Source organism: Orcinus orca, chromosome 10 (genome assembly GCF_937001465.1).
Source record: "Orcinus orca chromosome 10, mOrcOrc1.1, whole genome shotgun sequence".
Lineage (NCBI taxonomy): Eukaryota > Metazoa > Chordata > Mammalia > Artiodactyla > Delphinidae > Orcinus > Orcinus orca.
The window spans coordinates 2,368,654-2,396,065 of NC_064568.1; the positions used below are offsets into that span (position 1 = coordinate 2,368,654).

The 27,412-nt window shown below is 60.7% G+C and overlaps 1 protein-coding gene across 12 annotated transcripts in view; it reads right to left on the reverse strand.

The window, feature by feature from the left end:
* The window catches only part of IQSEC1 (IQ motif and Sec7 domain ArfGEF 1), a 330,995-nt gene that overhangs the window by 39,703 nt on the left and 263,880 nt on the right, over positions 1-27,412 (reverse strand). For all 12 annotated transcript variants that reach the window (XM_049693707.1, XM_049693708.1, XM_049693711.1 and 9 more), the window contains one exon: positions 2,539-2,830. In XM_049693707.1, coding sequence (XP_049549664.1) covers positions 2,539-2,830 — 292 coding nt within the window. The remainder of the gene's footprint in view (positions 1-2,538; positions 2,831-27,412) is intronic.

Sequence of the window (27,412 nt, forward strand, 5' to 3'; positions counted from 1 at the left end):
AAGGCAGACGTGGGCTCTGTGCTGCATCGGCAAAGCCCCCTCAGCCCCTCCTCCTGGCCTCCCCCCAGGGGACACACAGACCCAGGTCCGCTCCTACTCAGCTCCCGGGCCCACCGTGGCCACTCATTCTTCCTTCCGGGCCAGAACCAACACAAGGCCCAGTCTGAACGCTAACTGGGGGTGCAGGGCAGGGACCCCAACCTGTCTGTGCTCGCCTGCTGGGCATCACCCTCACCTGACACAGCGTCTGGTCTGCAGAGGGACCCCAGGAAGTCCCCCGCCCCCTGCAGAGGGGGGCAGAGGCTCTGACAAGTGAGGGGACGAGGAGCTGAGAGGCTCACCTCACCCTCCCACAAAGTTGAAGTGCTACCCTTGCCAACTCAGGCCTCCTGCTCAGACAGGAAACTGCCAGGAGGTGCGGAGGCTGAGGCCCACTAAAATGGGGCTCTGCGTCACCCAGACTCTACCCCCTCGTGGAACCGGGCACCCTACCTTCATCTGGAAACTCCTGGGTCATCTGTCCTGTTCCTATTTTCACCTTGACTGCCAGGAGGCTCAGCAGAGAGTCGAATGCTCGGTGGCCCTCAGCATCACCTCCCCACCCCTCCCCTCTTCCCGGCCATCCTTTCCGCCAAGTGGTTCTGCCTCTGGCCTTCGTGCCTGCTGTTACCTCTTCCTGGAAGACCCCGTCCTCAAACACCCAGTTCTGATACCACCTTGGAGAGGTCCCCCGCACCTCATCCAAGCTGTCTCCTCCCACAGGTGCTCAGCTTCTCTCCCCTCTTTCTTCATCCCCGGAGTTTGTATCACGCTCTGGAATTAACCTGTGTCTTTACTGTTAACCTGTCTCTGGACCACAGCGTCTGCTTGAGGGCTGGGGCTGCACTCTGTTCCCTGGTGACTCCCCGGCGCCCAGCATGGGGTCTGGCACATGGTGGGCATCAGGCTAATGTGCGAGGGATGAAAATGAACAGCTGTGGCCACATTAAGGCTGCAGGAAGCATATGATTACCTCCACAGGCCTCTCTGAAGTTTTAACCTTTCCCACTTCTATTTTAATGTCCTGCTGCAGACGTTTGTTACTATAAACTGTTTTTGATCCACTTTGGCTATGGGTGAAACTGATAAATGGAACAGAGGCCCCTGCCGTGGACCTGGCCACAAGGCCAAGCGCCACGAGGCCAGGGGTCTGTTTGCTCCCCAATATTTGCCTGACGGGGATCATCTGCTTCAGGCTTTGGCCACTTGCGGGCCCCACCCCCTGTCACTCCCAACTCACGGGCAGACAGATGAAGACCAGGGCAGGTAGGCAGGGCTGTCCACGGTCACAGGGCAGCGCCAAGAACAGGGAGAGGGGGCCGGTACGGACTGTGTCGGGGGAAGACCCGCCCTGGGCAGTACCCACACACCGCACCGCTCCCCGCAGAAGTCTGGGGCTACACCAGGCCCGGACCTCTGCTCTGTAAGAGACAAACAGTTAGACTGGGGAGCAAACAGAGGGTCCAGGCCAGGGTAGGTGTGGGAGGTGAGAGGGCAGGGCGACTTCTGCAGCCTGGCGTCTGAGGGGCTGCCGGGCAGATCCTGCAGCCAGGCCGGGGCAGAGGCAGCCGCCCGAGCTCACAAGGAGACTGCGCACAGCTCAGGGCACAGGAGCTGGGGACAGCGACAGGCAGGCCGGCCCTGCACGCCGGCAGCCTGGGGGTGCTCCTGAAGCCTGGAGCTTCCTGTCAGAGCTTCACACAAGAATTCTTAGTACAGTGCCTACTACGTGCCTGCACTCTGAGGGGCTGGGAGTGAGAAGCCTCTGTCCCCTCATGAGCTCTCACTCCCTCTGCCCCCCACCTGCCACCCAACTGGGACCCCTCCCCTCTCTCCCATCAACCTAAGAGGCCAAGCGAGCAGGTCATGCATGCCCGTCACTCTGTACACACGTGCCAGCCCCACAGTGGGTCTGGGCCAAGGCTCCGGGGAGGAAGGGCAACCTGCAAGGAGGCGATTTCCCCCAGGACACGGGGCTGTACACTGAGGGGTGGAATGAACAGCCTGGCCTCACTGGCTGGGGATGGGCTCGCTGTTCGGTTCAGAGCACGTGCTCTTTCTGTGAACTGACCGTCCCCTCCCCGAGGGCCCCTCCTGCAGACCTCCCAAAGTTCAGCTCTCTCCTGGATCCCAGGACCTCAACGGCCGCCACGGAACCCAAGCACACTGGTGGCACCAGGTCCTGACACCCAGCGTGGGCCCCAGAGCCCAGAGAGGAGGGCTGTGAACCGGGCAGAGGCCGAGGCCGGACAGGAACGTCCCACATCGGCTCCTTCCCTCGGAACCCTCCACGTTTCGGGAGGAGCCAGCCCAGGCTGAGGCAGAGGCCACGTCCGCGGGGAGCAGCCCCTGCCTGGGCGCGGCCGTGGAGCACACAGGGTCCCCCGCGGCCCTGGGCGGCCCCAGCAAAGGGCCGCGTCGTCCGAGGCCGCGCAGGCACCGCAGCCTCCCCCAACCCCCAACGCCTCTTCCCCGTGGCCCGCGTGGCTGGCTGCCTACCTGCTTGTCCTGCAGGTCGGAGGAGAGCTCATAGCTCTCGGAGAGGGACCGTGAGCGCTTGATAGCCTCCTCCTCGGCCTGCTTGCGCAGGATGGAGGTCGAGTGCTGCAGCTTGGGCCTCCGCGTGCGCTGCTGCCCGGGCGGCCCCGCATACAGCCCATAGGCACTGCCTGGCGTGTGCTCGGAGTGGTCCGGGCCCAGGCCGGAGCCGGGCGCCGAGGGGCCCTGGTGGTAGGCGGAGGGGCTGTCCAGCGACGTGCCAGTCTCGCTGCTGGGGGCCTCGCCCTCGACACTGCAGAGAGAGGACGGGCCTCTGGTGAGCGGGAAACCAGAGCCCAGGGCCCCGCAGGCATCCCCCCACCCTCCTACAGGTGGTCCCCAGGGGCGGCGGAGGCCGAGGGCCGTGACCCTCGCCTCCCCTTGCGGTGATTCCACTTTCTCTGTACAGCTCGCCCCTCCTCACAGCCAACACCCCTCCCTGAAGGACTCTGTTCACTGTGCGTCTCCCACGGGAAGGTCGGCTCCGTGGGTCCACTGACGAACCCAGGACCTCGAGCGGGCCCGGCCCAGAGCAGGTGCCTAGTGACATTCACTGACAGACAGTGGGTCCCGTCCCCTCCACTCCCTCACTCCCACTGCCTGGTTTAAGTAAACCACTCTTTTTTTAAAAAAAAAAAAAAAACAATAATTAACAAAACAAGTCTTCACTGCATACCTACGGGAGAGTCAGGCATTGTGCTGGTGTTTGTTATGGGCTGAACTGGTCCCTCCCCACCAACATTTTCATACTTCAAGCCCTAACAGCCAGCACCTCAGAATGTATCTGCATTTGGAGATTGTCTTTAAGGAGGTAACTGAGTTAAAATGAGGTCCTGAGGGTCCTAATCAAACTGACTGGTGTCCCCGAAGGCGAGATTAGCCCTCCAGAGGACAGATTATTAACCCCTTTTCCAGGTGAGGAGACTGAGGCCCACACAGCACAGGCCTTGTCCGAGGTTGCACAGGTAGAACATAGGTGAGTTGGGATTAAAGCCCAACACTGGGGGCTCCCCTCCACCCCACCGCTCTCGTCCCAGGCCTGTGCAGATCCCTCAATCTTCCAAGTGGTGGGGGAACAGAGGGGTGGCTTACTCGTCCCGAACTCATGACCTTAGAAGACTTGGGACACAGAGAGAAGAGAGAAACATGCAACCGAGTTTCTGGCAGCTTCTGGCGGCCTCTCCCGAGGCGCCCTGCCACTCCCCGGTCCATCGGATCCCTGGGGCCAGGGTGGGGTCCCTCTGGAAGTGGCCCAGAGGAGGGAAGGGCTCACAGACCCCGTGAGCTACAGTCGTCCTCCAGAGTCCCGCCTTCAGAACAGTGGGAATGCCCTGCCTTCAGCAGCCTCTGTGCCCGGCCCACCTGCCCAGCTCCGCCCCCACTGTCCCCACGGGTCCCAGGGCCTGCAGAGCCAACTGCCCAGCGTGAAACATGCCTCCTGCGGAGGGGGCATGGGCACGCAGGCCCTGGAGCCAGCACACCCCAGCCCACCTGGCTGTAAAGCCCAGCACGTGCTGCCCGGCAGGCCATCTAAGAAGAGTGCAGGCCTTCCGCTCTGGCCCACGGGGACAGACAGCGGGTCTCCTGCAGCAGAGGACATCCCAGCCAGTGCCCAGGAGCTGGGGTGTAATGAGGGTCCTTCCACGGGGAAGAGTCCTGGGTGCCTGGCCTCAATGTGGCTGTGAGTCAAGGGCTCACGCTCATCGCAAGGCCTGGCCCCTGTCCGTGACCCAGGTGGGCCGCCTTCGGTGCCTCAGGCCCACCACCACTTGAGACCCTCCTTGGCCGCGCGTGGTCACCCGGCAGCAGCTTCCTCGGGGCCTCGTGGGCCTGTGTGGGCTGGTGGACGGGGACAGGGACGGGCAGCACTGCAGACTCTCCCGTTCTCCTGATAAGGCCCACCACCCGGGACGGACAGCTGGAGGGGAGAGTGAAGGAGCCCACGGGCCCCAGAGGCGATGGACGCCCCGGAGGTGCCCGTGGGGGCCCCAGCCTGCGCCACGCCTCCCCTGCAAGCACTTCTGTCAGAGCCCCTTCTGTCTTTCCCAGCAAGAGGGTGACAGCAAACAGAACCATGTCCTTGAGGAGAAGCAGCTGGGGCTCAGCTCGCCAGGATTTTAAATCGTCTCTGAGCCCTGAGTCTGCAGAGGCCACGGAGACAGGGCGGGTTCCGTGCAGGTCCGAGCGGAAAGTCCCTCCGTGCCTCACGGGCCCCTCCTGCTGGGGGCCTGGACTCTCCCCCAGCGCCCGACACCCCCCGACAAAGGGGGTGTCCACCCTCACAGGGAAGGGGCTTGGCCCCTTACCCCTACCCCGCCCGCGCTCACCTGATCACGGAGCGACGTGAACAGGTGTCAACAGGTGAAAGGCCGTCCCCCTATCCCCCCGCAGTGGGCCGGGCTGGGCCGGTGTGGGGCAGAGGGAGCTGAGGAAGGACAGGCAGGGGACTGCCCCTGACCCACGGCCATGCTCTGCCCTGCGGAGGGGCCAGGCCTGGCCGCCCCCCTGAGCTCATGGACAGGACATCTGTGCGGAGTCCCTCCGTGTGGAGGCTGGGCCCCAGCAGGAGGGGCGCACTCGGGATCGGATGGGGATGGAGGTGCTTGGGGGGATGCAAGGGCTTTCTGGGGCTGTGCCAGCCCGGGGTTCCTGCTCTGCCCATGACCTGGCTCCCGACCGTCTCAAGCCAGCAGGTTTCAGAAGGTGTCTGGCGGAGAGGGCCAGGCCTCCTTCCAGGCCAAGAGAAGGGGCTGACAGTCACCTGCAGCCTCTCCCCTGTGAGCCCGACCTTTGAAACACCCCTGCCTGCCCACTTGTCAGCAGGTGTTCCAGGCCACCGCCACCGCGGCTCCCGGGATTATCACTCACGCCCCCGCCTCTCTTCTCCCCACGGCAGTCAGAGCAATCCTGACCAGACGGGAGCCACATCGAGGGCCTCCCTGCTCCCCGTCCCACTGGGAAGACACCGTCCTCCTTGCAGTGCCCTTCAGGCCTGACCTCGGCTGACTGCACGCCGGTCCCTCTTCCGCCTGCTCGTTCTATTCCAGCCTCACTGGCTTCCTTCCTCCCTTCTCCAAGGGGCCAGGCAGGCCTCAGGGCCTTTGCCCTGGCTGTTCCGTCTGCCTGGAACGCCGTTCCCCGGATCTCAGCACGCACCACACCTTCACCTCCCTTGGGTCTTTACTCAGTGCCACCTTCCAATGAGGCCCCCACTACTCGCCCAAGTTAAAACCACACAGCCCTCTCCCCAGCACCCCTAGTCCCACACTCAGTGGTCTGCCCACCAGCACGCTGTATAGTGTGATGTATTCTTCCTGTCTTTCCTTTGCCGGCTGCCCCCCACATCAGTATTGGAGCCCTGTGAGGACGTGGGTCATTTTTCTGCGTTGCTGGCTGACGCTCCCCAAATGCTGACACATGTGCCAGACTAACGGGGCCCAGCGACACCTGCTGAGTGAGTGCAGGCACTTCCCAGGCCAGCCACCTGCCGGTCCCAGAATGTGGCTTCTTACATCACCCCGCCGGTACATCCCACCTGCCCCAAACCTAACCGGTGACGGTCGCCCATCACCATGCAGTGACGGAGCCAGAGTCCCGAGCTGAGTCACCAAGTTAGTCCCTCCCCGACGGCCAAACCCCACTTGGGGACAGATGGAATGGGGCCTCACCCCATTCCACCTGTCACCAAGTCCTGCCGAATCTACGTGAATGGGGTCCCTTGAGCTGTGCAATGTGGCAGCCCTTGCAGGCCCCAAATCCAAACTTCAAACCATCCCGATAAGAAATGGCCAGGCCATCCTACTGCAACCAGTATGACTCACTGTCCTCCAAGAAATGAGTGGACAAAAGCGAGCAGAGCACGTAGTGTAAGAACCCATCTTGAGCCAGAGAACATCACTCCTTCATGGTCCCAAACACAAGCGACATAGTATTAGACACCGAGAGAGTCTCCTTAACCAGAGCCAAACCCCTGGTGAACACAAGGACAACGTCTGACGTGAAACGCCTGCTGATGACAAGCACGGGCAGCCACAGATGCTCTCAGGACACGCTGCTCTAAATATTTCAGGGCAGCAGCTAGACCTGGTCATTGACCTTCAGTCCTGCAGATGCTTGACCTGAACCCATGGAGACGTTTACCCACATCCTGGAGCTCAGGGCTCGAAGCCCCTCTGTCCTGGTTAGCACTCGCCTCTGCCCCCAGCTCCTTCCTGGGGGAGAAGGGTCTGTCCCCTGAGCAGAAGAGGCACCCCACAGCAGGATGCCCACTGCAGGCTGCCCCAGGGACACAGATCTCTGGCCCGGCTCCCAGCCTGCCCTGCATGCCTCTTCCTCACCACCGCGCTCGACGGACGGGAGCTCCACCTCTCGCCAGCCAGGTCCTCCTTCTCTCTTGGGGAAGCTTCTCCCAAAGCCTTTGTCCATCAGCCAGGACCGGACACCCCCGAGTCGGTCCTCAGCTGCACATTGGAATTCGTGATCACGCACAGACTCCCGGGCCATGTGTAAATCTAGGAATGGGCAGGCGCCTTCCCAAGTCCCTGCCATTCCCTGACAGTTTAGAGTTTCTGGGACGTTCCATGACAGTTATGGCTGGTGCCAGCACTCTGAGAAAACGCTCCTGATCCAGCAATCCCTTTTCTGGAGATCCACGCGAAGGAAATAAGACCAATACGCAAAGAGGCGAGTACAAGGAATTCCACCGCAGTGTTGTTTCTAATTATAAAAACTTGGAAATAATCTAAATGCCTGTCAACAAGGGATTGATTTAAATTAATTATATATCAATATACTGGAAACAACGTCAAGATGGGGGAAGGTTTAGCTTGATGGCTGTTCTTATGAAAAAGACTGGGGGACCTTTTTGGCTGACCTGAGTTTAATACAAGCCGAGAAGCCAGCCACTAACAAGAACGAGTAAAAAGCCAGAAGCAGACCCAGCCCTACCGTCCATGACAGGTATCGGATCACAGCGGAAGACCGTCTGAGCCCCAGATGGGTTCTCAAGCCTGGGCGCTTTTGCTCCCACCTTCTCCCGCCAGCCCAGGACAGACATCGCTAATCCACCACAGACTCCCTTCTGCACAGCTGCCAGCACGGCGCACCACAGACCACGATGGACGCCAGCTGGGGCGAGAGAGGCCCCGTCTGCCAACCCCAATTACAGCACAAGGCGACCTCCCACCAAGGGCTGAGACCGTGTAGCCAGGAGAGCAGCGGCCAGAGGGGATATGAGGTCTGCGGTCAAGCCTCTGACGGGCTGACAGGCAGAGGACAGAGCAGATCCTGCTGCAGACAGAACTGTGACCTGCATCGCCCTGCTCGAGAAAAAATGCTCTCATGTGGTCAGGGCTGCTCTGGAGGTGATGAGCTCCCCGTCACTGGAGGTGTGCAAGCTGCGGCAGGTCAGACACCTGTCAGAGGTGTGGCTGAAGGACTCCTGCACTGGCTAGAAGCCGCCATCCATCTGCACCCCGCTGCCCTTCACTTGCATTTCTTGGCCTCTGAGGCCACACCCAGGTATCAGCTCAAGTCCCACTTCCTCTACAAGGCCACCCCCGCCTGCTGCGGCCCCCGCTCCCGCACTCCCGGTCACCGTGGAGATCACCTGGGCGAGTGTGTGTGGGGTCCATCCACCCCACTGGGAGTTCTGCTCTGTGAGGGCTCAGTCCCTGAAAGCCTCAGCCTCCGGCAAAGACCGCGACCCAAGACTGGCTCCTTCCCGAGAGGCCAAGCTCCGCACATGCACAACGGGGCCCCGAGGCTACAGAGCAGGAGGGGGCTGTATGTGTAGGGGAGCTGCACACAGAGGCGGCCACAGTGGCCCGGCCCTACCCACACCAGCCTGGGGACGCCGAGCTCTGCGTCGCCGAGTTACCCCAGGCTCCTCCTCCCCTTCTCCAGTTTTCCAAACATGTCTTCTTGCACTAGAGGCTGGTCTGTGTTATGTTTACGTGGGGAAATGGCTGGATCACAGCGCCCGGAGCTTCCGACAGCCCTGGGATGACGGAAACCACATAAGAACAGAGGACACATTTGAAGCCTCTCCGCCTCCTCTCTGCCAAGTGAGGGGCTGGACGGGCTCCTGGCCGCCGCCTCCTAGCCAGACGTCTGGGCTGGAATTCTGGCTCCACTGCTCACCAGCTGTGTGACCACAGGCAGGAATCCTTCCGTGCCTCAGTTTCCTTTCCTGTAAAATGGGGGCGATTAGAGAGCCAACTTCACATGCCTGCTGTGAGGCTTTACAGAGTCGGTACAGGAAAAGTCCTTAAAAGTTGCTCGGCTCATAAAAGCGCTTTCTGATTGCTGTCTCCAGTTATTCTCTGACTGACAGGGCCTTACCTGCACGTGCCAGCAGTTAGAAGGGTCACCTACCCTGCCTGCTATAGGGCCCCTCCTTCTGCGGACACCCCCTGCAGCACTGAGCCACGGAGGCGGGTGAGGGGCTCCCAGGGGAAGGCAGGGGGGTCCTAGAAAGGGGCTCAGGCCCCACAGCCGAGACGCCACATCCTGACTCTAGCTGGGGAGAGTCAGGGCACAGGCCCTCGGCCTCTTGAGCCACGGATGTCTAATTATGGCCTGTGAGGTCATGAATGACTTTTCTTAAGAAAGATGTTAGAGGAGGCTCGGGGCAGAAGCAGGAACCCACTGCTCATCCCCAACACTGATAATGCTGATGACAGAAATAATACTAACGTCTGCATAGTCAGTGGTGTTCTAAGCTGTACGTGAAGCTCATTTAGTCCTCTTGACCGCCCAACACACCCCATAGGCACAGAGAGGTTGGGCCCATCCTGAGGTCACACAGCTCACGAGTGAAATCAGAACCCAGGTAGCCTGGCCTCAGAGCCGACAGACGTATGCCCTGTGCTTCTATGACTTCTGAGTGAAACACACACACACACACACACACACACACACACACACACACGTTTGGGTTATACAGCAGCAACTCTCCTCTGTAAACCTGCTGGGTACAGGAGCTGTGTTGGGTGTTTAACCTACGTGGCCTGTAACCCAACCACCATCCCTGGGGACCGAGGCGGTGGGGGTGGGTGGGTGCTAGGCCACTGTCCCTTCTGTAGATGAGGAACGTGGGGCTGGTGGAGCTGAGTCACTGGGCCAAGGTCACCCATGCAGGGGACCTGACCCCAGGCGGGTGCACCTGCCAGCTGGCAGCCCAGAGAAAGCGTGTGCGGTTGACATGTCGGGGGCAGAGCTGGGGTTCAGGGCCTGGGGGTCTCGGAGTCGTGCATAGTCATGAGATAAGCCAGCCCGGGCTGCATGGTGCCAGCTGTGGTCACATGGCATGGAAAAGCCACCCTCTTCCGAGAGGGCCGGCGCCACACAGAGGAAGAGCGATCTGCAGGCCTGCCCATGGTTAGACGTCCAGGGCTCTGTTCAGGGTTTCTGATTTCCAGAAAGGGAGTCCAGGCCAGAGACAACTGACGCGCGGCCTCGCAAGCTCCCCCTGGGCTCCTGTGACTCTGCTGCCTAGGCCACGTTAACAGGTGTGTCGCCCAGAACGCGGAGGGGACGGTCTTGCTCTGCGCTAGCTTCTGGGGGAGGAACGCAGGCAGACCAGGGCACGGTCTGGAGGGGAGGGGAAGGGGGCAAGGAACTGGTGGCCGTGTCCTCCATCCTGGGGCAACAAGGGCAGGCAGGTCTCAGGGGCCACAGGCAGTGGGAAGGCAGCCCGGAGGCTTCGGGAGGTGAGGCGTTTAGCAGTTCAGCTACTGGGGAAGGGCTGCCTCGGGGCAGTGCAGGCTTTCCATCGGGGTCTGGAAAACCAGTCTTCAGGGACTGCTGTGGCTTGGGGTGGGTCGTCACCCACATACACCCACCCAGCGTGCCACGTGGGAGCCCTGGCACAAGCTAAGTGCATGTATTTAATCCCTGCCGTGGCCCTGTGGAGAAGGCACGGCTCTCCCCCCTCCGCTGACGGGAAAATGGAGATTCAGGGTTCAGGGCTCGCCCAAGGACGCAGAGCTTGAAGCAGAGTCAGGATGCAAGAGCAGGTCATTCTCCCAGTCTTTCCCACTGACACATGCCTGGCCCCGAGGAACAGCATACAAGGACACGGGGTGGATGTGAAGGGAGAAGTGAGTGTGTAAAGGGACAAAGAGCTGGTGTGCCAGGAAGACGGGGGCAGAGGGCTTCCCCAGGGGACCGGGGAGGCCGCACCTACGCTGCTCACCCACCCTCCTCCCTGGTCTGGGTGGAGGCAGCATCTCCAGGGAGGACTAAAGCCTCGCAGCCTGGACCACAGTTGGTAAGTGGTCCTCAGTGAAGACGGATGCCCAGCTGGCAACCGAAGGGACTTATGGATCCCGGCGGACACCCCGAAGCCCTTCCCTCCCAGGGAGGAGAAGCTGGGCACCCCCTAGACCGAGGCCGGGCAATGCTAGGCACCTCCCCTGGTGGGCAGGTTGGGTCAGTGTGACCTAGAAGGACCTCAGGAGGGCTGCAGGGCTGGTGGAAATCTGGGGAGGGTGGATGGAGGGCCGGGCGGGCAAGTCCACGGGGAGCACGCAGGGCCTCCAGACCCCGCCGAGGCCTCAGAGGGGCTGGGGGAGGCGGGAGCCACATCCACCTCAACGCCCACCTAAACATCCAAGGTCCCTTTTGGCTGCTTAACGAGGAGCCCCATGTCCAAAACGAGGGAGGCGACGAGCTTTCTGGACAATCTGGAGGCGGCCCTAGGGCTTGGCAGGCGCAGGAGAATCAGCAGAGTTCCTGCTTTTACCCAGTTCCTACACTTGCTTTAATGAGGCTCTACAGTGATCACAAAGGAACTGAATAAACGCGTGTCCAGCCCCAGGCGCACCCTCTTTGCTGCCCAGCAGACCCCTGGAACACAGGCTCCGCTGAGCTCCTGCGTGGCCCCCACCCGCCCCTGCAGTCGCCCCATCTCAGCCGATAGCAACTCCATCCTTCCAGCTGCTCAGGCCAAAAATCTGACGGCCGCTCTTGGCAATTCTCTTTTTCTCACACCCAACTCCCCGTCTGTCAGCAAATTGGGCCGCTCCACCTTCAAAACAGAGCCAGCACCTGACTGCTTGGCCTCCCCCCCACTAGCCCGGTCTGCGCAGGCCTCACCTCTTCCTGCCTTATGGCCACAGCCTCTCCAGCAGGCTCATCCGGCCCCTCTCGCCCCTTCATTCAGCAGCTGGGATCTGTTAAAACACAACTCGGACCAGGTCCCTCCTCTGCTGTCCCTCATGGGGCTTAGAGCCAAGGCCCCACAGTGACCCAGAAGGCTCTGCAGGACCGGCTGTCCCCCTGCTACCCTTCCTCCATGCCCCCTTGGCCATCCCACCCCCACCCTGCTGGTCTGCTGGCTGTTCCTCCACATTCCTGACACTCCAACCGCAGGGCCTTTGCACGTGCTTTCCCTCTGCTGGTGTCTTTTCCCAGACGTCCACCTGGCTCACTCCCTCACCTCCTTCGGGTCTCTGCTCAAAGGCTGCCCGAGTCTCAGCGAGGACCCCAGCCCTCCCCCAATCTTCCCCTGCTGCACCTCTCTACAGTGGTATGCCACCGCCTTGCCACCATCTGTGGGAATGTTTGTCCTGTGACATCTAGGCCTCAGAACAGCACCTGGCACATAGGAGATGCACACACTCTGAACTACCCCTACCAAGCCAGGGAAGCCGTTTTAAAGAAACCCAGACTCCCGAGGGCTGCTCTGTCTGCCACGTGGACTGCAAGGTCTGTGGGAGCGGGACCTGAGCCCGGGTGGGCACCAACTTACAACAAACTGTCTCAGCCGGGTTGGCTGGACCCAACCCTCAGATAAGGTTTCAGATCCTGGCTGGGGATGGCGGGATACGGAGCCACTGAGACCCAAAACACGCCCAAAGTGCCAATTTCAATGCAGAAAATCCACGCAAACATGACTCAGAACTGTCTAGAAATAGGTTTTTAAAGGAAAGCTGGAAGCTTTTCTACCTCCCCGCCCCTAACTTTTGGGCTCAAAAGGGACAAGGACCCTCTGGCCGGACACTGACACCCCTCCCTCGCGAGGTGGTGCCCAGGTGACAGACACGAGATAACTGCAGAGGGCCTGGGGCACGTGGCCCCCAGACTGGGCTGGTCCCTCGATTCCCTTCAGAGAGTCGGCAGCCGATTCCCACCCAAGTCTGGAGATCCCGAGAATTCAAAGGGTCAGCCAGCAGTGCGGCCCCTGAAACGGGACTTCAAGAAGAGCCCTGCTGGTTGTGACCTGTGGCCTGTTTGGAATCCTGACTACCAAGCCAAGCCCCCCGTCAGACACAGAGGAAACGGGGGCTCAGCAGGAGAGACCCGGCCACACCCCTCCCCTCCCGCCACCCCACAGCCCTGGCTCTGGAAGCCCACCCACAGGCAAGGTGCACACCTGAGGCGGAGGGCCTGAGTCCAGCTCACGTGGCTCTGTTTGGTCGACACAGAGCAGTGGCCACCATCTTCTTTTTCTTTCTCAAGTGAGAACTAGGTACCAGGAGTGTTCACTCACCCGAATTTCTGGCTTTTCTTAGATAAAATCAGAAGAGATCGCATTCCTGCGTGGCCTCCATCGCTGAGCTCAGAGGCAGCCACCTGCAGTGCCCTGGGCCCCCGCCGGCCGCCTGCCTCGTGGTGGACGCCTGCCTGCCTGCCCCGCAGGTGCCGAGGGCACAGAGCTGCAGCCACGGGCCCAAGTCCCCCGAAGGGGTGACTTCCCCTGGCCTGACCTCAGGTTCCCAACAGTAAAACAGTCCAGCCAGGGCCCTGCAGCAGCGGCCTGACGGCTCAGTCCCCTCCAGGGCCCCCAAGGGACATGGCGTCTGCAGGCCGAAGCCTAAGGATTTGGCCTGACCAGCTCCCTTACTGAGGCTTTAAACATAGCCACATAGCTAATAAGATAACTTACTACAGAGTGTTGTTTTTTTAAGAAAAGAATGGTGATCTTAAAACCTCACCGGTTTTAATCTCTCTCAAGATTTTCTCTGGACCTGAAAAGTCTTATTCACCAAACCATGGATGGGGCAGCTGGGCTGCGTGGGGACCGCAATGTAGACCCCAAAGCAGCCGCCCGTGGGAAGGTCTGTCCTCCCCCAGGAGCCCCCGTGCAACCCCCTCCCCCAGGCTGGTCACTTCATTCCGTGAACTGAAGCCAACTATATGACACACCCAGGTCAGGGCCAGGGACGCGGGGGGACACGGACGATGACGACGGATGGCGTTAGGAACAGTCATGGGGGTGCATCAGGCGCCCGAGGCGGGAAGCTTCCTGGAAGGCACAAACCCTCTGCCAGGACCCCAGGCGGAGCAGCGGGTGGCGGGGGAGGGCTCTTCCCGGCTCAGGACACTGTGTGTGTGGAGGCTAAGCAGCGGAGGTCGGGGTCCACTGTGTGCACAAGGGATGGGAAAGCTCAGTCTGGCGGGACACACACGGGGCAGCAGGAGCCAGTGTTCAGGACCTTGCAAGGCTTGTCAGGGAGGGTGCAGTGGACCGCAGGGTCGAGGCAAGGCCAAGGGAGGGTCTAGGGTTTACCTGGGGTGGGACGGATGGCAGTGGCACCCTAGAAAGGGAACGCTAACTGTGGAGCACAGGCCCCTCAGCCCCTGAGTCACTGCCTCCGCCTCCCCCCATCCTTCCCCTGCGGTGACCCTTGGGGGCACAAACAGGCCTTGACGATGATGGGATGGGGGAAAGGGCTGGTCCCAGGGACAGTGATGAGCCAGAGGTCACCGAGAAGCTGGGGAGGCTAAGGATGGGGCTGAGAGGGCCCGGAGGCGAGGGAGGGAGGGAGCTGGGGCAGAAGGAGGACGGGTGGGTGAGAGGAGGGGATGGGCGGTGGCTGAAGGGTTGGCGCTCCAGGGAAGGCCTGTGGTGTGCCAGCCGGCAGGGACCTGGGCACACCTGAACAGTACAGGAAAGGGCCCTGGAGGAGCACCAGAGGAGAGGGCCCCAGCAGGTAGGACCCGGCAGCCCGGTAGGACCTCTCCCCTGCCTTGCTTCTCCGAGGGGCCGGGGCGGGGTGGTCAGTGGGCTGCCCCCGACCCCCAGCTAGCTGGGACTTGGGCAGGGCCAGTTTCGGGAGCCCGAGGTCTGAATTAGACCTAAGCAAGAGAAATGGGGTTCACTCCGACCCTGTGTCCAGCTGCAGGGAGGGCCCGCAGCCCTGACACTGGCCCTGGGTCTCCACCCCCGTGCCTCTTGCCTCTGTGACCCGCAGACCCCTCAGATGGCCCCTGAGCCTGGAACAGCCCCTCCCAAGCCGCCCAGCCACCGTCCTCCCTGACGAGGGCGGACAGGTCGCTGGCCCGACTGCCCCATCACCTCCGGGGAGAGGGCTGTGGCCGCAAAGCATCCGCTCCCCTGCCCCGAGGCCTGCGCTGCCGGGGATGAGGTCCAGCTCAGCTCCGCCTCCCGCCTCCCGGGCTGCGGACTGGCTCTACTGGCACCAAGGCCTCCAGAAGTGGTTTTTATATACGTATAAAAATATAGGACTCAGAACAATGAACTTCTCAGAGTGGGAGGCTATTTTTAGAGCCCTGCTAACTGCGCCAACATTCAGCATCTCCCTGTTTGTCAGATGCTGCTGGCGAGATGGGCCTCAGGCAGGAGCGGGGTCTCCTCAGGACGCGAGCGCATCAGGAGAGGGGAGGTGTTGGGACACCCGAGCTGTGGGGCGTGGGGGCCACCGCATGGCACTCCCCACCCCAGGTCCTGAGTGCCCACACGGCCCTGCAGGGCACTCACCACTCTACGGTGTCCCGACGGGAGTCGGCAAGAGTATGGGCGGATGGCCCACACCCCGGGGTCCAGCCACCCTCCCCAAGCCTCAGTTTCCCACTTGCAGAGCAGGAGCGAGGCCGCCCCCTCGGGGGTATGGAGTCGGGGACCCGTTGCCGGGCAGGAGCCCTACAGACAGCCAATGCCGAGCCTAACTGGACAGGAACCCCTCCAGGGGGCGGGGCAGCGCCCTTCCTCACACAGGCCTGTTGTCACCAGCGCACGGCCAGAGGGAAGGAACAGAAGTCCGCTACGCAGCCAGGCCCTCGCCCTGTGAACATACTTCCAAGTCGCTCTTCCGGCCCTGGGGAGGTGGCGGCTCCAACATCCCTGGCGCAGGCCTGACTCCTAAACATAAAGAACGGCTGTCTACCCGCCTGCCTGCCGGAGCCCGGGCTGGACCTCCCGGCAGCTCATCGTGAGTCACTCCCATTAAAATAGCCGGGGGGGGACGGAGGGTCAGAGGTCAGCACCAACAGCCTGCAGTCAGATCCAGCGAAGGCCAACCCATGGGGCTCAGGGCACGGCAAACGCAGGGCATAAAGGCCACCCTGGCAACAGGGAAGGGAAAGGGGTTCTCCAGCTACCAGCCCCACCTTCCCCCACCTCCACTGTCTCCACTGCATTGAGCAGGCTGGTTATCTGACTGCCTTTTCTCCTGCATCCTGTGTCTCTGCCTTGGAAAGCTGGGTGGGGGCTGCATGCTGCTGGCCCCTTGCTCAGGCCCCCAGGGCTGACAACAGGGCTCAGGGAGCTCAGTGAGCATTTGCTGAATGAGTGAATGAACGAATGAGCGATGATGCTACACGAGTGATGCCACCAGTGGCTAAGGAGCCCCAGTGAATCTGGGAAGTAGCATCCCTCGTTCGTTCGCTTATTCACTCAACAAACAGAGATGAGAAGGATGAGGCCCACTGCACGATCAGGATCCAGAGCTGGGCATCAGGCGAACCTCCCAGCCTCCCCTCCCACACCTGTGCCCTCTCTTAGCTACTCCTGGACCAGGGGCCACGTGCCCCTAACTTTCCCTGTAAGACCTTTGGGCGGCGCCCTCAGCCCCTCGGCCAGGCATTTCACTGGGGCTGCCTCAGTCAGGCCCAGCAAGCCCGCAGCCGGGCTCACTCCTCCCTCACTTACAAGCGGGGGCACCGATGCCTGGGGCGGGGGGCAGACTCATCCGACTCCCCCGACACACCCACAGCCGTGACGGGGCCTGGGACTCTGGACCTGCGCCCACGCCTGCTCCCTGGCCCTGCCGCCCGGCCTCGGCAGCACCAAACAGCCGCAGACTCGGGCGAGTTTCTCTGAGGCAGAGACGTGTGTTCTGCACCCAGAACGCCGCTCCCCAAGCCTCGAGGCTCAAAGGAACAGGGGCCGCGTGCAGGCCACCTCTGCCCGCGCCCACCTCCCCAGCCCTGGGAGGCCTGCTGGCCGGCCCCGATGGGGCCTCATGGGAGGCAGGCGCAGGGACCCCTCCACAGGCGGCAAACGTGCGCGTTTACCTGGGCTGGAATCCAGCTGGCGGGGAAGCCACAGGCTCGGGTGGAGGCAGGGTCGTGGGGAAGGGGTGAGGGCTGACACAGGCAACCCCCAATCCAGCCCAGCCACGGCCTCTGCTTGGCGAGGGGCTGCTCACGTGGCATCACCAGCAGTCCCAGGGGACCCCAACCTGCCTGAGGATCTCAACCCACATCCCAGGGACCAGAGCACCAAGCCAGGGGACAGGCCTAAACCAAGGGAAATGGGGCCTCTAATGACAGTCCTGCAGCCAAACGCAGGACGGGCAGCCTTTCCAGAGAAAGGCTGGAAAAAGCCTTTTATTCTCCCCAGCGCCATCTGGGCGAGGACCAAGGGAAGGGTGAGGCCCAGCCATCTGGGACCCTGCGCCTCACCCCCAGGACGGCTGGCTGGGAGGCCTGGCACCCACCCTGCCACTCCTCACATGGGCACCTGAGGGGCAGAGCTCTCTGGGAGACAAAGGTCTCTGCAAGGGGAGCTCACGAGGTCTCAACACATAGCTCCAGATGGGCAGCTAAGGATCAGGCCACACGGGCCCATATTCCAGCTTGGTAACAATCAGACGGAGCTGGGCGGCAGCCACACCCATCAGAGGGCAGGCGGTCTCCCACCGCCACAGTCCTCACCACTCCCTATAGCCTGCCCACACCTGGCCTGCTCCTCTCCCTCACACCGCCTTCCTTTCAGAGCATCTGCATTTGCTTGCCATGCTTGCAAAGGACCAACATTCACAACTCAAAGAGCAGAAAAGTCAGATCTGCAGCTCCGGGACCTGCTGTTCCCAAGGAACCTGATTTAGAACACCAAGTCCCGAGGGGCAGGGTTCCAGAATTCCCACAGCTCTGCACAGCGGTGGGAACGCCCAGGCCTTCCACTCTGCCGCACCCTCTGAGCGTTTGATATTTGCAAGACCCACCGCAGTGGGTCCACATGGCTGACGATCCACAACCACACAGCCGTCACGGCCACCAAACTTCAACCCACCAGACGTCCTCCTTCCTCAATGTCACGCGGCTAGGATATAACTTAAAAAGCGTTCATCCAAACCTGGATGCCCAGGTGACGTCCTGGGGTTTGCCCACCCTCAGCAGCCCCCTTCACCTGTCTGTGAAAGGAACGGTGCCCTGCAGCTCGGGAAGCGCCCACAGGGAGTGTAGGGCGGCTCTGGGAGGAGGTCAGACCAGGTCGAGCTCCAGCTGCCCCACTGCCGGGCTGAGTGACCCCGGGCAGGTGACCTCACCTCTCCAGGCTTCCGCTGGCTCATCTTAGCAATGGGTATCACTCCTGCCCGCTACCCAGCAGGCAAGGGGGAATCAAGTGAGCACAGGCTTTGCCAACTGCAAGCCCCCGTGTGAGCGCGGGGGGTATTTCTGCTCTGCACACGGACGGACAAGGGCTTGGCCAAGAGCCTTTGCCGGGGCCTTTGTTGAGGCCGGAGAGAGATGTGGGAAACGTGGTCTCCAGTCCAGCACCAACCTAAGCACTCCCTGCTCGGGAACCAGGAACACCTTGGTGCAACGCACAGAGCTTCATCCTTTCACTCCACCCACAGGTTACCTGAAAGTTTACAAAACCGCTCCCCTCACCGGGATCTCATGTGCACGCAGCATCACCTCTGCCCCGTGTGTATTTTCTTCTTGGCCACTTCCTACAGCCTGCCCTCTGCCAGACACGCATCCCGGGCTGAGCCAGGGCGGTCCTGGTTGGTTTCGACCATTTGACTGCATGAGGATGACTGGGGCTTCCAGTCCCTGGGTGCACTCGGAAAGATTTTTCCAAACACACACACACACACACACACACACGCACACACACACACAGACACAGACAGACACACACGCATGCACACAGCCAAAAATCTTCCCAGCTGAGCCAAATTAAATACAGAGGCCTCTAGTTATTTCCATACGCGCAACATGGACTTAAATAAAGCAGTTCTCTGTGGCAGGCTCCAGCAGACTGGGCTGGGCCGGGCCCCAGGGACCCTACCCACCCCCCTCCTGGCAGGGCAGGCAGGAGGCACCAGCTGGGGAGGTGGCTCGGGGGAGCGACCGGGCAGAGAGGGGACATCCGGCATGCAGGCCTCCCGTCTGCAGCCCACCCTGTCGGCCAGGGCCCGGTGCAGGGCCCTCTCGGAGCCCGGGACGCTCTCGGCCCAGCCGTCCAGTCCCACCCTAGACAGTGGGCCACCAAGCTGTTCTCGCTCCCTCCGCTGCGAGAAAGCACTTTCCAAATTGCAAATCATCCAAGTCCTTGCCGACCTAAAATCTTTGTCACGGTCCGACTCCCTGGGGCAGTGCCCATGCCCGCTCCCACGGGGCCCTGCCCACCCCTCCCCTTGTGCTCCAGGTTGTGGCACTGTCCATGCCCTTCCCGGGGCACTGGGCGCCCATGACGGAGGGGGCACAGCCCATAAGAGGCCCCCGGATGCCCTGCCCGATAGTGAGCTGACCCTGGGACGGGCACACACGTTGTGCGTCTGTGTCCTCAGGGCCAGCACATCCTAGGATGAGTGAAGGAAGGAAGGAACTGACAGTGACAGGAATCACTGCACAGCAGCAGGTGACAGCCACGCCCCCAGCGTGCTGAGCGTGTCACAGGGAACTGACTAACCATCCAACAACTTTTTCCTTAATAGATCTTTACTCTTTAGAGTAGTTTTAGGTTCTCAGCAAAACGAAGCGTCGAGTACAGGGTTCCCATACACCCGCCCCGACACGTGCACAGTCATACCCCCATCAACACCTCCACCAGAGCGGCACCTCTGTCACAGTCGGGAACACGTGGACACCGCGCTGTCACCCAGGGGTCGCAGGTCACTGAGGGCTCACGCTCGGAGCTAAAGGTAGAGGCAAGTGCTCTATCACCTACCCATTTAGTCGACAGAGAAACTGAGACACAGAGGTAATGTAACTGAGTGAGTGGGGGAGGGGAGAAGGAAGGAGGCCGACCAAGGCACCGGGCTGCCGGCCGATGGGCCACCGTGTTTCACACCCGCACCTCTGCAATCCCTTCCCCGGGACGGGGAGCCCACCCCCCTTGCCTGCCCCCCGACCCCCTCCTGCCTCTCAGGACCTGGACCTGCAGCATCGCCGACAGGCCCCCACCCACACGCGGCAGCCGGAGCCGGAACAGCGAGGGCCTGGGGAAGGATGCTGCCCCTCAACCTCCTGTAACAGCGGCACACGGCCCTCCCCTGTCTGGCACCTGGCAAGCAGGAGTGCGCGACCTCGGGCAAGTGACTAGGCCTCTCTGTGCCTCAGTTTCTTAGCCATAAGATGGGGGTGTTGTCCAGCTCACAGGGCTGCTGTGAGGGCCACGTGGTAACGCACCCAAGTCCTCACCTGGGGCCTGAGAATCAGGACGTGCTGGGGGCTGCGTCCCACGGCGCCACGGGGACTGGGTGGCTGGAAGGCGGTGGGTGGGTGGCAGTGGGAAGAGACCTTAAGGAGAGGCCTTTGCTCAGAACCAGGCGTCAGACCATGTGACCCAAGACCAGCTCCCGCCTGAGCAGAGTGCGGGGTGCGCTGACTGGGTGGGCACCGGTTCAGAGCAGGAGTGGGGTGGGACTCGGGCATACCGTGGCTTTTTAACTGAATCTGGTTGCGCACCCTCTGTGTGCCCAGCACTGTGTCAGACGCCGGGGCGGTGACAGGGATATGTTAACATGTTCCTAAGGACCAGACCAACTCATATTTCCTGAGCACCCACCGTGTGCCAGGCTGAGACACAATGCAGGGCGGTGAGGGGGGGTGGTGTCAGGATGACTCCAGCCTTCTATCCGGAGCCCGAGCCAGGGTCGGGCGGGGAGATCTGGGGAGGGGAGGCCGTAAGGAGCCAGGGTAGAAGCCGCAGGACACAGAGGAGGGACGAGGGCCTGGTAGAGGCCCGGGTGGGAGAGGGGCTGGCCACGAGGGCTTGGAAGGAGCTGCAGTGGTACATGTGGATGTCTCTTAAGCCAGAGGAAAGAGCACTTGGGGGCCACGTGTCAGGCCATCCAGAGGCCAGGCAAGATGAGAGGCCACTGTGTTGGGGGACAGGGGCACAGAGGCCACTGCTACCCCACCACCGGGCGAGGGCAGCCCCGGGGCAGCAGGCAGGGCCCCGTGGGGACACTGGGCAGGGAGCCCAGTCCTGCCTGGGGGCCTGCGGGGTGAAGGCCAGTGCCTTGGGCATCCCACCCGACGACCTGACGGAGGGGCCTCGCAGGCCTGGCCTCCCCCGGGGGCTGGCGTCACTCGGGTCTCAAGGCCGGGAAACCGGGCCAGGCTCTGGGTTCCCAGGCTGGGCCACCACAGCCAAGGGCCATCGGAGGAACGCGGATGTGCCCCAGGGACCCACCCCAGCCACACGACATCTCCACTGCCAGACGTGAGGCTGACCGCACGACAGGTCCTTGATTTAAAATCAACAAAATGTCTGGGATTTGCCTCAGGATAATCCGGAGGCAAGGAAGTAAAACTGCCCATGGGAGCCATTCTGCCATTCTCTCTACTTTGGATATGTTTGGAGTTTTCCATAAGAAAGAGTTTAAAATAGTGCCAAGAATCTGCTGTCCACATCAAGGCCTAGCATCTTCCTGGGCCATTCTCCCATTTTTACTGCATGGGGGAAAAAGCCCAAACCCTGCATATTTGATTTATGGCTTTGAGAAAGTCAAGGCCGGAGGGAACAGAGAAGCCGCATCTGCAGGGCCGCACCTCGCCCTTCTCACGGCAGAGGAAAGAGCTGTTTCCCAATCACTTCCTCTCTGGCCCCAGCATGGCACTGAGCTACCCTGGGGCCTGTCCAGGGTCTACACGGGGAAATAAGACCGATTCATAAGAACCCGGGAGCAGCCGGCAGTTCCTGAACAACTGCCACCAGCCCCTCCGCGGGGGAGCCGTCCTGACACTGTCAGGGGACCCGGAGGGCCCTTCTCATGCCGGGTGGCCTCCCGGGTGACCTCACGGGCCAGCAAACATGTTTATGAGATGCCAGGTCACTAGCCAGAGCTGCAAGGGTGCCGCACCCACCGCGACGTGGACTCTGTGCTCTCCACACGTGGCTGCTGGGAGAACCCAGTGCTGCTGTTTGGCCTGGGGTGGGGGGGGTCCCACACATTCCTGTCTGCCCCCTGCCCCTTCCTGCCTCTGCCTCATCCTCCATTCTTGAAAGCCCAAGCCCTCGCCACAGTAAGGTCAGGGAGGGGGAAAGGTATACTTTAACCTGAAGACCAAATCTACACTGTACAAAACTTGAATATGTTATTTTCATTTTCTCGCCTCAGTTTCCTTGTCCGTAAAATGGGAATAATACTTCACAAGGCTCTTGGGAGGTTCAAATAGGACAAGTGTGTGTAAGATTCAAAGGCCACCCGAATGTCAGATATTACCATTTTTATTCTGTGGCCCATTCCAGTCTGGATCAAACCTGTGCCAACTCCAGACCCACCAAACCCAGACAAGCCCTTCCCCTTCCTTGCAGGTGCCCAGCTGCACGTTTCCCAGTCTCCGGGCAAAACACTCCACTGTCCATCCTCCGTGGGAGGTTTCAATCCTCAGCTGTAAGCAGAGGCTAGGAGCACACACACAAGCCCACGGGGCGTGTCGCCCTTCACCAAGGCTGCGATCTGGGTCCTCCAGTCACCGCTGCCGTGCACCACGAGCAGCCTTGGCCCTGCCTGCAGTCAAAAAGAGGGGCCACCCACTCCTGTCGAGGAACAGCGCCGTGGAACCCCTCAACTCTGAAAGAGTGAGAAGCTACCGTCTACCAGGTGTTTACATGACACGTTTAAGCACTTCACGTGGATCAACTCATGTAATGAGCTCTTACTGTCACTCACCTTTTGCAAATGGGGAAACCGAGGCACAGAAAGGCTAAAGAACATTCCCAGGATCACAGAGAGTGTGAGGCCCAGGGCAGGGTCACAGGCTACGGTATCTGCCCCCCAACCGCTGGACCAAACGTCCTCCCTCAGCAAATGACCACAGGGGTCCCGCAGTCTTCACAGAGGTGGAAACCGAGGCCCAGAAAGGGGACGTGACGTGATGCCTGATGCCAGGGCTCCCAGGGACGCCTCCTCTCTCTGGAATAATCAGGATAATAATCAGGATAAATAATAACACTGACAATGACCATAACTGATACTTACTGAGCTCTTTCTATAACACAGTAAGGCACCATGTTTCACTTGGACGACTGCATCCAGTTCTCACACCACCGAGCCTCCCAGCCAGAGACAGAAAAGCAAACACCGTTTGCTTCCATCTTCCATCTTCAGGCATCGGGAAGAAAGTGCACACAGTGGCAGACAGACACGGACCCTGCCTGGACCACAGCCGTTTCAGGAAACCCAGACGAGGAGGCTGCCTCCCAGCTGGGACTCTTTCAAATTTTCCAGTTTTTTTAATGGTCCTCCTCTCCTCCCATGGGATGGAATTCAACAGCCCACATGCATGTGTGTCCCCTCATGACGTCAAAGGCCATGCCCTTGGGCTTCCTCACCATGCACAGGCCAGCTATGTTCGCACGGGTCCCTCAGCAAGGCAGGGGAAGTTGGCTATTGTCCCTGAGACCCCGTGCCACACTGAGACTGGCCTGGGGGTAAGCGTGCTACCCTCAAAATGCGTCAAGTACTTGGGACCAAGGGCATCCTCCAGCATCCTGCTGGAGTGTCTGGGGAAGTAGCTCTGGGGTCTGTCAAGACATTAGGAGAATGGAGAGAGACGTCATCAACCTGCCTATAGCTGGCACGTTTGGGGACACTCTGGGAATCCTCACAGCAGGGGATACTAGACTCCTGTTCTGTGGTTTGGGAAAGATGCAAAAGGTTCTACTTGCGATGTGACATATTTTGCTGAAGATTATTTAGTCCGAGAGGGAGCAGAGCCTGGCTGTGAGGAGTGCAGACCTCAGAGCCAGGCAGACGGAGTTCAAAGCTCAGCTCTCGGGATTACTGGCTGGTGACCCTGGGTAAGGCATGTAACCTTCCCCCAACTGAAAAATGGGCCCAGCAGAAGCTCTTTCTCATAAACTGCTTTGAGAACTAAGTACTTCGTACAGAGTTCACCAAATGGCAACCGCTGCTGTCATTATTATTATACCAACCTTTGAACAAAAAGGAAAAAACAATGTCGTCATAGTTTCCCCATCTATACAAAGAGGGAGGGGACTCTGGCCATGGTTCTACACCTGGGCCTTAAGTTCACATGAAACTGTCTTCGTGTTAGGAAACTGCAAACCAAGGAAATGAAATGGAAAGAACAGTCCTTTCCATCAAGGAGCAGAGAAACTACAGCCATGTACGAATAAGGCATTAAAAGCTATTAAAGTCAGAGCAACTAGGACCAGGCCCAGCGCCCCATGCAGACTCCAGAAACCAGCAAGAAGGAAAGCACTGAGGATACATAATGATGGGCCGAGGGCTGCTGTTCCTTGTTGGGCATGTACCAGGGGTCCTCAGTCACCAGGCAAAGCTGCACAGGCCCCACAATGTACTTTGGGGTCCCACCTCACAGATGAGAAAATCCAGGCTCAGACAGGGGAGGCAATATATCTGAAGCCACGCAGCTGGGAAGAGTCAGGGTTCTGTGCAACCCCGAGGTCCAGGCCCCGGGGCTCACGGCTTCACACGAGTAGTCTGGTTCCCCTACCTCGAGCCCAGGGCCTGGCAGAGCAGGTGCCTGGTGAGTGAATAAAGGAACACAGGAAGTGTGACGTGGCTGCCCCGGGGCTGCACACGTCTCTCCAGAGAACACAGTGCCCTCCGGCCCGGAGAGCGTGTACATCCACGGGTGCACTGCTCGCCGCGACGGCCGAGCACAAAGCACAGCCGGCGGCTCGGGGGCACACGCCCAACCCAAGTGCAGGCAAGCAGGCAGACGAGCAGCAGTTACCACGCCACGTCCTCCACCACGACTGCCACCACTTTCCCCTCACGCAGCAGGAACAGCCAGATTCTCTAAGGCCACACCGACGACTTCTTCAAGAGCTGTAATGGCCTTTAAACTCGTTACGATTTGCTTTTTGAGAACAAATGATAAATCACACTCAACAGCCTTTGCACACCCTCCCCCCGCCCCCCAGGAACACACAGTTCCAGGGCACCCGGGCTATCTCCACAGGACTCTCTCCTGGCTGGGTCCAGACCCATCAGCCCTGTGCTGTCGCCTTGCGTCCGTGCTTACTGGGCGGATATTCCACACGTCATCATAATGCAGAGGAAATTTACAAAAGAGGAAGGAAGAAAATCCAATGGGTCCCTGGTGGTGGGAAGCACCTAGAGCTGACCTGGGCCAACTGTGCGTCTGACCGAGGACGGGGCAGCCAGCGCAGCGAGGGCTTTTAGCCACCCGCTGGGAGGGCCTCGGGCCCCTCCATGAACCAGCAGCACCACTCCCTGTCACAGATGGGGAAACAGAGGTTCGCAGGGTGTGGAAACTTGCATAAACTCACAGAGCTGAGCTGGGGTTTGGAATAACGGCTGTCCGCCTCCCCAAGCCCTTCTTTCCTGACGCCCTGAGCCGCCCTGGACCCACGGATTCTCCCAGCAAACCACGATGGCACATTCCAGAGCCCAGCCAGATAACACCCGTACAGGCGCACACGTGTATACTGAGCGCCTGGAGCCCTGTCCATACTCTTCCAGAAGGACCTATTTGTCTAGTCATCACGCTGTTTGACTGTGCAGCCGGCAGTCCTGTCCGTGTTTCGGAACCAAAGCTGTGTAAATATTAGCACAACCAGCTCAGAGTCCGACTTCCTTGAGCGAAAGCCCAAGGATGGCGGCAGGGCTGGCAGGGACCCTCCGCAGGCCTCCAACAGATCGTGTGGGTTCTACTCTGGGCTCGCCTTATAATGCTCTGGTCATATCCCTGGATTCCCTGCCTCTATGTGCCCATGTGGAAAGGTAGGGTGGGAGAGGCTCGAAGAGCAGAGCACCCAGGACAGGTGCCAGGCATGCTGTTGGCCGGGGGGCGCGGCCGTGCCGGGACAGGTTGCCTTGGACCTGTTACACGCTGGGGGTGTCCCGAGGCCTCTGGAGCCTGCTGGGTCCTCTCTGTGTTTAGAGACGGGGAGATGGCCCTCCCAGAAGGACTCTGGGCTGGGGGCAAGCTGGCCAGCCCAAGGAGCACCCTGCTAAGCCACCACAGGCCAGGGCTGCGCTGATCCTCCCCCGCCCTCCCCCAGGCACTCCGCAGCAAATGGGCCCCACCTGCTCGGAGGCCCGAGGGTGAGCTGCGGGCTGGGCCTGAGTAGGGCTTAATCTCCAGGGCACCTGGCCCGGCGGAGACCAAGGAGCAGCTGCTCATCACCAGCTCTGACCACAAAAGGGCCCAAGCAGGCTTCTCTATATCTGGAAGATTTAGACTGGCTACACGGAGGGACTTCCAATGAGAAGAGATGCAGGACGTAGGAACATGCAGAAGAGGTGGCCACGGACATCCCAACGGGAAGGGTGGCACTGGACAAGTCCTAACGGACGGAGAGACTCCTCAGGCTCTCTCTGCTGGCGATGGAGGAGGCCCAGCCAGCAAAGCATGCCGACTACCGTGTCCCCGCCAGCCTGTGGCCCCAGGAGTACAAAGCCTCTGAGTTTTGCTCACTGCTGTGTTCCCAGTGCCTAGAGCAGGGACTGTATACAGCAGGCACTCACACCACAGAGCCTTGGTGCTGACAACAGAAGGCTCAACCTCAGTTTGCTCCCCTGCAACATGGGGATGCGGTACCGCAAGGACAAGAATGCAAAGGAATACGGGGTGGACAGCTGCGCACGGCAGCGGCACCGGCACGTGTGGGATGCGAATATCATGACCCCCCCCACCCCCCACCCCCACACCGCTCTCGGACTGATGCCATTGACTCCAGACAGCTGGTCCTGCAGCTGCAGCCTGCCTGGCCTCCGCCCCAGACGCAAGTAGCCATGGTCCCTGGGAACCACACCCCACAACCCCACGTGGAGCCTCAGTCCCAGGGCCTCGGCCCCTGAGGTGAGGTTGGGGGGCGCGGAGAGGAACATACATGCGTTCTCAGCGCAGCTGCCAGACACACGCTGCAGAATTTCTGAACTCAGAGATCAAACGGCTGAAGGTGGGCTCCCGCCGCAAGGGGCCCGACACAAGCCAGGACAGTTTGTCAACAAATCCCCTCCGCCCCACAGCCCTGCTCCTCCGGGGGGCCTGCAGACAGCTCAGGGGGCAGCTGTGCTGGCGGGAAGAGCGAGGAAATCGATATTCCCAGCACATACACACTCTCTCCCTCTCTCTCCATAAACACAGGCCCTTGGACGCTCAGCCAGCCACCCGCAGGCCCCGAAGAAGAAGAGGGATGATCTCTAGGGCACACACTCATGCCCGCCAGACTCCATCCCGGGCCGCACCAGACACACGTCAACAGACGCCCCCAACCCCACCAGCGGCCCCCTCGCAGCCCCGCTCAGACACAGCAGCAGCCACATAGAACTCGACCTTCCTGCTCCAGGTGCCCCGGTGCACTCCCAGGCGTCCCCGCCAGAGCACACCCGGGCACCTGCGCACAGCCCCGCACACTCTCCCCGGGGGCCTCCCGACAGAGCGG